General features: G+C 41.1%; 1 protein-coding gene across 6 annotated transcripts in view; it reads right to left on the reverse strand.

Moving 5' to 3' along the window:
* Positions 1-4,880: 4,880 nt before the first annotated feature.
* Positions 4,881-12,467, reverse strand: part of nrp1a (neuropilin 1a) — a 187,781-nt gene continuing 180,194 nt past the window's right edge. For all 6 annotated transcript variants that reach the window (XM_073054804.1, XM_073054803.1, XM_073054806.1 and 3 more), the window contains exons 16-18: positions 10,826-10,922; positions 9,259-9,312; positions 4,881-7,798 (exon numbers count right to left, since the gene is read on the reverse strand). In XM_073054804.1, coding sequence (XP_072910905.1) covers positions 7,512-7,798; positions 9,259-9,312; positions 10,826-10,922 — 438 coding nt within the window. In that variant the 3' untranslated portion in view covers positions 4,881-7,511. The remainder of the gene's footprint in view (positions 7,799-9,258; positions 9,313-10,825; positions 10,923-12,467) is intronic.

Genomic DNA, 12,467 nt, shown 5'->3' on the forward strand with positions numbered 1-12,467 from the left:
GGCGTTCCAACCTGCTGTCCCACACATACAGGAGGCTATCCCGATGGCCAGCCGCCGTAGCCATCAGCGACGGCTGGCCCTGGCGTTTCCCGGGAACTGGCAGGGCGGGTGACAACGGCGGGCTTCTGCGCCCCACCGCTGGTGGTAGAAACACCATTGCTCGTTGGGCTCCACACCCTGGCCTCTGGGTTTAGCGGGCTCTGCGGCCAGGCCTGGACTGGTTTGCTGCTGGGAGCGTGGCCGGGTGATCAGTGAGATGGACGCCCCACTCCCCTTCTTGGCGTTCCACAGCAAGTCCGCCCGGGCTGCCACCTTCCGGGGGTCGCTGAAATCCACGTCGGACAGCAGCAGGCTTATGTCCTCGGGCAGCTGCTCCAGGAACGTCTGCTCAAACATAAGGCAGTGCTTGTGACCTCCGGCCAGGGAGAGCATCTCGTTCATCAAAGCCGACGGTGGCCTGTCCCCCAAACCATCCAGGTGCAGTAAGCGGGCAGCTCGCTCACGGCGGGAGAGCCCGAAAGTCCTTATGAGCAGGGCTTTGAATTCCATGTACTTGCCGTCCGCCGGGGGAGACTGTACGAACTCTGCGACCTGGGCCGCTGTGTCCTGGTGGAGGGAGCTCACCACGTAGTAGTAACGTGTGTCCTCTGAGGTTATCTGCCGAACGTGGAATTGGGCTTCTGCTTGCTGAAACCATAGGTGAGGTTGTAGCGTCCAGAAGCTTGGCAGTTTCAAGGAAACCGCATGAACAGATGCGGCGTCGTTCATCTCCGGTCCAAAAACGTTTGGACCATCGGGGTCACCAATTGTAGCGGTGTGCTACACGCAGCGCTAAAATAACGACACGGAGTCAGTAAACTGCAGTCAAAGATAAAGTTTATTCGAACTTCACAGCCTTGCTTTAAAGCCTCTCTCCCCCGCCGGATGCCTCGAGAGGCAGGTACTGACACCGCCTCAGGCTTTCTCCCTTTGTTGCGGACCTAGCCTTTGTGCCTGCACGCTGGCTAATTGTCAGCCGGTTCGAGTGTGCTAGTAATTGGGTCGCCACAGTGTCCCCATTTCTCACAGATGTTGCCTGACCTGCATTTTGTGATTTTTGCTCAAGATTTCCAGCTTCTGCAAATTCTCTTGTGAGTTATAGTGGCAGGAGCGAGATATACCAGTTAGTTGAGAGGCACTGCAGAAACAACCTCGCACTCACTCAACATCAGCAAGTCCAAAGAGCTGATCATGGACCTCAGGAAGTGTAAGACGAGGGAGAACAAAACAATCCTCATAGAGGGATCAGATGTGGAGAGAGAGAGCAGCTTCAAGTTCCTGGGTGTCGATATCTCTGAGGACCTAACCTGGATGCAACATGTTGATGCAGCTATAAAGAAGGCAAAACAGTGGTTATTAGGAGTTTGAGGAGATTTGATTTGTCAACTAAAACACTCCAAAATTTCCACAAATGTACTGTGGAGAGCATTCTGACAGGCTGAATCACTGTCCGGTATGTGAGGGATGGAGTGGGGGGGGGGGGGGGGGGGGGGGCTACTGCACAAGTTTGATGTAAGTTGGAGAAACTTGTAAAATTAGTCTAATCTATCATGGGTACCAGTCTTCTTAGTATCCAAGAAACCTTCAAGGAGCAGTGCCTTAGGAAGGTGGCCTCCATCGTTAGGATCCCCACCACCCAGGACATGCCCTCTTCACACTGTAACCGTCGGGAAGGAGCTACAGACGCCAGAAGGCACGCACTCAGTGACTCACGAACAGCTTCTTCCCCTCTCCCATCTGATTTCCGATTGGACATAGAACCCATGAACGCTACCTCACTACATTTTTATTTCTGTTATTTTGCACTACTTATGTCTTTTTTTTGTAATTTATTTTTATTGAAGTTCATCATCAAACAAACATTTCCATAAGATATATTTCAGATATTGTACAAATATATCATACTACAAATATATATATATGTCACAAAACTCCACATAATATTTATCTGAGGTATACACGTATAGAAAAGAGAGGAAAGAAAGAACAAGCAAAAGGAGAGAACTATGTACAAGCAGGGAGTAATCTTTTTTTTAACAACATATTCATTGATGTGTGAGAATAAAAGCAGGCCCATGAGGTGTTATGTAGTTAAACCATTTTCCCAGTATGAATCAAATTGTCCAACTTATGATTAACAGATGCTACTGATTTTTAACTTGACTACTTAATAAAGATATATATACTTAATGTAACTCAGTTTGTTTCTCTATATTTATTGATCATGTATTTCATTGTACTACCAAATGTCAAATGTCATCCATTTTATCTGCCAAGGGAGTTTTCTGCCGTCATCCTGGTAGTGGTGTACATTTCACCTCTGGCCAACATCAGGCTGGTACTGGAGGAACTGAGCAATTCCATTAGCATTCACAAAACAGTGCCTCCTAATGCCTTCTCTATCATTGCGAGGGATTTCAACCAGGCCAGCTTGAAGAGGTCTGAACAACTACCACCATCATATTGTCTGTTGAACCAATGGAGCCAGCACACTTGGCCACTGTTATACCGCCATTAAGAATGCTTACAGTGCCATGCCACGCCCGCACTTTGGAAAGTCTGATCACCTGCCTTCTACTCCCAGCGTACAGGCAAGACTAAAGGCCACAGCAACAGAGGGAAAAACCAAGAACGTATGGTCAAGGGAGGTAGAGGAGCTCTTACAGGACTGCTTTGGGTCAGTGGAATGGACAATATTCAAGTTATTCATCTGCAAATCTGAATGAATATGGCACAGTTGTCACTGACTTCATCAGGACCTGTGTGGGTGAGTGTATGCCTTTGAAAGCATACCAGACATTCCCAAACCAAAAGCTGTGGATGAACTAAGGGAGTCGTAGTCTGCTGAGAACAGGTATTCAAGACTGGTGATCTAGAACTATACACGAGGTCCAAGTATGAACTATGGAAGGCTATTTTAAGAGCTAAAAAACAACTTCATTGAAGTTAGAGACGGAATCGGATGCACGTCCGCTCTGGCAGTGTTTGCAAGGCATTACTTCCTACAAGGCAAAACCTAACATCATGAATGGCTGCGATGCTTCACGACCAGATGAGCTCAACACTGTTATGCACGCTTTAAAAGGGAGAATAAAACTACACTGAGTAAATCCTGCAGCATCTGCTGACCCCCTGACCTCACTATTTTTTCTTCTTTTTTTGCTTTCCTTTTGCACTATTGTTACTACTGCGACTACAATGCAACAAATTTCATGACATTTGTCGATGTTATTAAACCTGATTCTGATTCAGATACCAGTATTTGCAGTCTCTTGTGTTCTGTTGTTTAATTTGTTACTGAGATCAACAAGCAATGTAATGATAGAGGAGAGTCCTATCTTAAGGGACTAGTAGTTTTTCTAACGCTTGTACTGTCAGTGATCTCAGTGGCAGCAAAATCTCAAACAGCCACCACTCTGCCTGGCAGGCACGACCATTAAAATACACTGCTAAGTTTGTGGTGTGGGAAAGAACTATTAGTCCAGATTTTGCTGCAGAAATAATAGTAAAGGTGTCAGCACTTGCCATTTGTGCAAGGTAAAACTGATAGCATCAAAACATGGACAAGTCAGCTTAGAAAGCTGGGAGCTGCTGTCAGTAATAGCACTCCTGTTCAGGGTGTGCTAAATCACCCTCTGTTTACAGAATCTGGAAGAAAGTTTTTGTAATGGTGTAAACAGAGGGATACAATTTACAGAGCCATGGATTCACTGAGCACAAAAATAGCTCACTGGATGTATGCCATCCACCAGGGAACTATTCACATTATACTTGTGCCAATCTTTAGCAACCAACAGTCTGCTGGAGGAATTCAGTTGAACAACATATTGTGTGAGGAAAGGAACGGTTGATGTTTTGTGTCCACGACTCCTTTCTGCCCACAGATGTTGCTCAGTCTGCTGAATTCCTCCATCATAATGCTTGTGCTCCAGATTTCAGTCTCTTGATTCCACCAATCATTACTTTCCTTCTTCGCTGAAGTTTATATCTCTCGCTGTTTGCTGTCTGGCTTGCAGTACATGTGGCACAGGGCAGATTCTTCACTCATTGACTATAATGCTTTCTGAGTCCGCAGATGTTATTAATCAATGAACAAAATACTGGAGGAACTCAGGGAGCCAGGCAGCATCTGTGGAGGGAGATGAACAGTTGACGTTTTGGATCAAGACCCTTCACCTAAACTGGGTGCTATGGATTCACTGGGAAGGGCCCTGCACTGATCAGATGCCCAGAGATCCCCCCGATGAGACTCAGGGAACACAAGCACAACGTGTTTCCTTTATTAGTCAGCATCGTGCTCCTGTTTGATTACACACAACCCGGATGATGGGAGTCCTTGATGATGGATGCATTGCCACAAGAAAGCAGCATCCATCATCAAGGACCCAAACCATCTAAGCCATGGGTCCCACACCACCAGGTTCAGGAACAGTATTATCCTTCATCCATCAGGCTCCTGAACCAACTTCACTGACCTCAATATGATCTAAATCCACAACCTGGGGACTCAATTTCAAAGACTCTGCAACTTAAGTTCTCAGTTATTTATTTGTTTGTCTGTTTATTTATTTGTATTTGTGCAGTTTCTCTTCTTTTGCACATTGGTTGGTTATCAGTCTTTGTTTGTGTGTACTTTTTCATTGATTCTATCGTATTTCTTTGTTCTACTGTGAAAGCCTGCAGGAAAATTAATCTCACAATCGTAAATATTGACAAATAGGTACTTTGATAATAAATTTTCTTTGAACTTTGAATTTGGTAATTGTATCTGGCGAAAACATTTTAATATTCCAAGAAATATACTTAGTGTACAGTTGAATAAATATAAGGCCGGAAAACCATTGTGAAAACCCTTCTGTTTAATGCACAGCATAGAAATATATACATATAGCAGATCTTCCTTTGATAAAATACAAACAAATATGAAAATTACAAAGAAGGAAAGAACACTCAACTTTTTTTTCAAAGATAGTTTCAAAAGTTTTACATCCAAACTTTCTCAGGAGTCTCCACAATTTCCATTGAAAATTCCCAGACAATTTTATTCAAAGCTGTGTAGGAAATGATTTTAATGTGAGAACAGCATTTTCACTATTTTATTATTTTATCGAACTGATATGATTGTTAGAACATCATATGAAGATATAGAAGGGCTATGGTTCTACATTTCCAACAAATGTTACTTCATTCTAAGTTGCATTATCTTGCATTCCAATGATTTCCATTCTACTTCAGAATTATGCCTCTAATCATGATGAAGTAGCTGTAACAAATAAAACATAATTGGCTCTTTGATATCTGCAAAATCAATGGAAATTCTTAGAGCTATTTTAGTTCTACTCAGTGGTATTTCCCATTAACTCGATGTACCTTACTAGCTTTCTACTGAGAATAATCATCTCAAGCAGGGTTTTGCTCAATGGCCAGGCTTACACCACAAAGTCAAGTGACAGAAGCCTCATCAGTGATTCTCCTTAAACTAACTTTCAGATCGTAGAGAATTATAAGATCGAGGTCAAGTACTTGCCAGAAGGAAACCCTCGATTACATTATGGAGAATGGGTAGTCCATCTCCTAATACATTTCTTAGCTTTCACTCACTACAAAGTGATGTTTGCAGTGTTAGGAACACAGGGGAAGGGAAATGATGGAAGAGAGAGAATAATATTGAACTCAGCTCTCTCAACATTCATCAGTCACTTAAGCAATTAGTGGTGAGATGGACGTATGAATTTGCTGGTCTTCCATGTTCTATGCAGATGGCGTAAAGGAGAGCACTAATGGGCTCTTAATATGAATTCTACAGAATGCTATTTTAATACTGCCTTAGTTGCAGATAATTAATAATACCTTTCTCTACATTTCTTCTAATTTATATATGCAGTCTGATTCATGCTGTTTACCTAATGAGAAGAGATAATAATACACAGTAGTTTATAGTGTTATAAACCTTCCACAACATGCATCAGGAATTTCACTGTTAGACGATACGGATCTGAATTGTCAATACAGGAATGCTGTCTGTCTGCACATACAACAGACAGTTGTTCATCTAAGTCTGCAGTGCTCCATCATTACTCGTTTTTTAAAAAATCATACTGTTGCACGGGTACTTTTTTTGTCACATATTTAACAGGTTTGAATGCTGATTTGTGGAATCACAACAGTTTTGCCGTTTGTGAATGATTTATCTAGCAATTGCTTCCATCGCTCATTTAATTTGATTGAGTGGCTCAGTGCTACTGTCACACACCATGAACCCTGACCTTGCTGACTGAACAGGAAATGTAGAATAAACAGGAATTGCTGCAGGCTGTTGTGTTTTTTTCACACCGCCTTAATGGTCAATACTGGGAATTATAGGACATTGCAGCTCGCGAGTAGATTGTACTTTCAGGTCCCATCATAAGAAACCACAAGTAAGTACTGTAGGAAAATTTTAAATTTAATTGAATCTTTGGAAGGCAGTAGTCATAGATCTGAGTACAAGATACAACACAACAGTATGAATTGTCTAGGCTTTCTGTGTGTCAGGAGTACAAATATTTTGAGTTAAGGCTTTTTTCTTTTCATTTTTAAAGCAACACATTACACAAGCAATAATACCATTAAAAAAGTTTAGAGAAAAAATTCAGAACCTCTCACAGCAATACAAAACATGAAACAATACCAGAAACATATTGATCAACTGTATCATAGATATCTTTAATTATTGTTCAATAACATTTTTTCTTTTTTACTTAAACTGATAAAAAGAAATAAAATCAAATCTCTCCAACACTGTCCGTACAACACACTCATCTAAAGGAGAACAAGGAAAGAAAAATCAACCTTGTAGCGCGTATTTCAGTGCAAGCAATTGTTAATCCAGACCCCTGGCCTGGAGCCAATCACAATGTTATCAGCGTACAGGCAGTTGCCCTGTGTAGCATGTTAACAAGTCTTAGTATTTACCCTTGTTATAAAGGATATGACCCCTCCCCTCAGCGTCCAGTGAGGCTTAATGCTAATTGTTTTCAAAATGGGGCAGGTGGGAAAAATCAAAATACTGCATACTCAAAGTATAAAATCTGGACTAATATACAAAAACATAGGTATTTAAAGCCCTTTGGAAACATATTCTGTGAAGCTAAGTCATTATACAAATAGAATGATACAAATTTATAACTCTTTACAGAAAATGATAAATACTTGTAAAATGATCTCACTTGGTCTCAACACCAGCATTTGTTCATTTAAAACTTTAATTTAAAAATTAAAAAGCAGACTGTACATAATTCATTTCTTTTTACATAGCATCCCGTTTGATTGCTTTAACAGTTGCTCCTGAGAAAAGCTTGGCTCAGTCACAGACCAGCATTATCCAGAGCTCTTCTTGTCTTTCCAAAGACAAACAACTACAAAAAAAAATTCCACAGTTCCAGACGACCTTCCTCAGCCATTTAAACCCCACCCCCCCCAGTGCTCCTGTTTCATGCCTCTGAGTAGGAGTTCTGTGAGTTCAGCTTGTCCTTTTTCAGTTTCACTCCGTCCACAAGTTCAAAATTGTAGCTCTCAAGTGCAGATAGATTCCTGTCAGCCAATGCACTGTGCCAGCAGGCGCAGTACAGGACAACCCCACAGATGGCCCCCAGAATGACTCCCAGGGCACTCATCGCTATGATCGTAATAAGAATAGGGTCGAGGGTCTTCAGCATGTTTCCAGGACCTCCAGGGCTCTCGTAGAAAGTTTTATCAGTGAAATCCTCAGGGTCTCCAGCTGCAATAAGTACATCAATAGTTTTTGAAAAGCCTAGTTTTCAGAATTATTTGCTTGTTTCTACATTAGTGATACATAATTAGGACAATGAAGGCCTATGATTGTACATTTTATACTCAGATTTGCAGGTAAGAATTCAGCAAAAATGTTTCCAGTTTCCTGAGAATTGATGGTGGGGAGGTAAGGGAGTGCATGTTTGCACTATTAATGGCAAAGGATGGCACTATGAGAAATGAAAAATCTGTTCAATAAGATCACGGATAATCTGACCTTGACCTCAGCTAAATTTTTCTAGCTATTCCCCATGATCCTTGATTCATGTTTAAAACAACCCAGCACCTTCTGGATTTCCCTTTTATTTATTCTGCTCCTCCCCCCATTTCACTGCCGCTTAATACCTGCTTCATTTCTAAGCTCTGAAGTGCTATATTGTGCCAGAAGCAGGATACAGGACCATTGTCGTGAATGCCCAATGAACTCTAAACATTAAACCATGCTTAAGATGGATGCAATGCTGAATAAAACAAAAAAATGCTGAAAAAAATCAAGTTATGTGGCATCTGCAGAAAGAGAAAACAGGGATAATGTTTCAAATCAAAGATCTTGTTCTGATGACAAGTTGATGACTTGAAATGTTAACTCTTTCTTCTCTCTCCACAGACACTGCCTTATTTGCTGAGTATTTCCAGCATTTTTGATTTTACGTGCTATTCATATTTATTGAAGCTTCTTCGCATTCTCTTGCTGTCTTGCCTATCCTTGTGTCATCAGAAAATAGACTACGATGCACTAAATCTCTTCATCCAAGTAATTTTTATGGACTACAAGCAGCTGCGATCTCGATATTGGCATCCTTGGACCAGAGATGTGATTCTCAGGGATCAACAACCCCAGAACAGCATCAGACTTGGTCCGATCTTCCGAGAATCAGCTGCGGGTTCATAACCAGATTCAAAGCTAGATGAATTGTCCGACTGGCATAGGTCAGCCATTATAAAATAAGCAGAGCACTTATGGGTACAGATGTGACACTGCACAACACTGGAGTTGTTCACTAGTAGAAGTGAACGTCAGGGATGTGATGAGTGGAGGAGCAAATATTTGGACGTGCTTGGTTAATATAAGACTTGTTTCTCATAAGTGGAAGTGGTTTTGATTATAAAGTTGGCCTTTTCTACAAAATACCTTCCCCCCACTGCGGGAAGGCTCACAGCAGCCTTTTCCTACCCAACTGACTATCATGCCCCCAGGTCGGAGATGTAGCGTAGAACTGGTTTTAGAATTAATTTCCTGTAACTAATGCTAAGGTTGGCAAGCTAAAGAAAATGCAATAGACCATGTGTTGAGGAATATCGAAGCAGCATCAGTGCAAATCTTCGTCTTTTTCTGCCCATGGCTTGCGATAATAGACATGCTAATGTTCTGCTTCATTTGCTAGAGCAATGACTAAAGGGACTTACCAGTAGGAAAAATTGATGTAGAACCATCTGAACCTGGAAAGGCATCCCTGGGAGCTATATTAAGTTAAAACATTTGATTAGTATAAGAAGTGCTCTCTGAAAGCAATTTTTCCTAAATTTCCTTTCTGCAGAAACACTTAATCTATTAAATTATATATCTCTCTAATTATATTTCATTATTCATAAAAAGGCCCACAAGAGTGAGTCTGATTCAGCATCTAAACTAGTGCTGGTGAGGCTTTACATTGTCATAAAAAACACAAAATGCTGGCAGAACTCAGCAGGCCAGACAGCATCCTCCCACAGATGCTGTCTGGCCTGCTGAGTTCTGCCAGCATTTTGTGTTTTTTATTTATTTCCAGCATCTGCAGATTCACTCGTGTTGCCTTTACATTGTCATATTCTTCTTAGATTCAACTCGTGTATAATCCATGGAAACATAGTTACAACACAATTGATTTTATATTCTACATTAATACCTGCTGATTCATAAAGATTTACGGCAAAACCCTTTGGATTACCCATTGAGCCTCATCTCCAAGGCACTCGGATCTGACCAGATCTTCTAGATTTACAATTTTCCAGCTCACGATAGAGGACTATTGAATTTTAGGCCGTATTTACCTCTAATCTAATCTTGATCCCAACCTGATATTTTGAGAAGGTCATTCAGCAAACTTCAGCCTTGCTTGTTGGGAGTCAGCTCTCATGAACTGTGCGTGTTGGTTTTCAGGATCCAGTAACAGTGTCTCTTCCTAAGGTCTAGGCCGAGGTTGGAGGTCTCAAAAAGGATGAGCGCAGAAAAGCATACGTACACTACCGCCAGCAAGTTCTTGACACGATTTTGACTCAGAAATAATCTGGTGTTAATTCCTCACTGCTGGGTCTAGATATTGGAACTCCTGAACTGAAAGCCCAAAGGGCATACAGTGACAGCAGCCATTCAACGTAGTAGCTCTTCACTGCTTTCTCAAGGACCGTTAGAACTGGGCAAATGAAAGTGACTTTACCAGCAATGCCTATATCCCATAAATTAATAAAAGGCAGCAAGAGCCAGCTTCAACTAACAAGGTGATGGAGAATGAGTGGAATCTATTCATGGTGTGAATGCTTGCTTCATGCTTTAGAGCAAGGGAAAGAAAGGGCCAACATGAAACTGTGATCCTAGATCAGAGATATGCCAACACTGTTATTGATCAACAAGGAAGTGTGTAAGGTTACACTTAACTGAGGTCAGAGCAAGAGTCTAGCCCAAACTGTGGCCATGAAGCTCATGTGCTGTGGACTGCTTTAGGAAAATTATAAGTATACAGACCACCAGTTCACTTCAATAGGCTACTGCAATTCAAGAAGGTTGAGCTGAGCCCCCTTCTGAAAGGAACTTAAGGATGAGCAGTTAATGCCGGCCTTGCCAGTGACTCAGTCAACAAAAAATGGACAATGGCATAATTGATTCCCAGGTGAATTCCTTGCCAGGCTCTGACAGTTGTGAAGGCTCTGGTCGAATTTCACCTGAAAAGACTTTAAAGAATATAAAACAGAGTAGCAGACTTTGCAGAGAACTCACCCATGCATCCATTTGGATTCCCATTGCTCACTACTTCCACATTTTGCACTGCCACTTCTCCTCGTTTACCTTTTCCTACAGTTACTTCCAGGCCAACCTTCAGAGACAGAAAGTTTTAGAGGCTTGAGTAAAGTGACACAAACAAATGGCTTCATCCATAATCAAATGGTCAAATTCAAACGTAACGCACAAGTTAATGGAAAATTCTGGTAAATTTTCAATCTGATTCCTGAATCTAACCAAAGAAATCAGCACTGTATCCCAGCTTAAGTTACTCAAAACTGAACTAATTATATGTCAGTGATTTGACAACGAAAGACAATTTGCATTCACCATGTTTTATACTTCTCCCTGTAGCCCTCAGTTCTTGCTCACTTCTCTAAAATTTAACACTGTATTATCTCCTTGGTAGTTAATTTCACATGTCTTTAATGCCTGCCATCTGGTGACATAGTGGTTAGGTTATTGGACTTGAATCTAGACTATTGATCCAGAAATATACTGTAAGTTTGTAGACTGCTGCAGAATTTAAATTCAAGTAATAAGCCTGAAATAAAAAGAGTTAGACCTGTTTATGGACATCATGTGATTACTAGGTCAGTGGAAGAACCCAAGTTGTTCAAGAAAGAAATCTGCCACCCTTATTCCTTCTGGCCATCATTTCACTCCAGCTGATTCTGAAATAGCCCAGCAATCCAACAGGTTCATGACAAATTCTGCCCCTCCCAATGTCCATATCCATGAAAAAATTAAAATTAAAACCTCCCAACAGAGGGTGGAGAATATACGGAACAAGATGGCCAGAAAAAGTGGTTGAGACAGGTCCAAAAATTCGAAGTTCAAAGTAAATTTATTATCAAAGAAACATTTATGTCACTGTATACTACCCTGAAATTCATTTTCTTGCTGACTTTCACAGTAGAACAAAGAAATACAATGGAATCAGTGAAAATAATCTACACTCAAACAAATACGGACAACCACTATGCAAAAGAAGATAAACAGTACAAATACAAAAAATATATAATAATACAAAAAAATAAAATTTTGACTCAAATTATTTCTGGGTCAAGATCGTGTCAAGAACTTGCTGGCAATAAGTAACAAATAATGATCTAGGTGATAAAGATTGATCTAGGAATAATGGTGCATAGTTCCCTGAAGGTGGAATCTCATGTGGATAGGGTGGTGAAGAAAGCTTTTGGTATGCTGGCCTTTATAAATCAGAGCATTGAGTATAGGAGTTGGGATGTAATGTTAAAATTGTACAAGGCATTGGTGAGGCCAAATTTGGAGTATTGTGTATAGTTCTGGTCACTGAATTATGGGAAAGATGTCAACAAAATAGAGAGAGTACAGAGGAGATTTACTAGAATGTTACCTGGGTTTCAGCACCTAAGTTACAGAGAAAGGTTGAACAAGTTAGGTCTTTATTATTTGGAGCATAGAAGGTTGAGGGGGGACTTGATAGAGGTATTGAAAATTATGAGGCGGATAGATAAAGTTGACGTGGATAGACTTTTTCTATTGAGAGTAGGGGAGATTCAAACAAGAGGACATGAGTTGAGAGTTGAGGGGCAAAAGTTTAGGGGTAACACGAGGGGGAACTTCTTTACTCAGAGAGTGGTAGCTATGTGGAACG

Source organism: Hemitrygon akajei, chromosome 8 (genome assembly GCF_048418815.1).
Source record: "Hemitrygon akajei chromosome 8, sHemAka1.3, whole genome shotgun sequence".
NCBI classification, from domain to species: Eukaryota; Metazoa; Chordata; class Chondrichthyes; order Myliobatiformes; family Dasyatidae; genus Hemitrygon; species Hemitrygon akajei.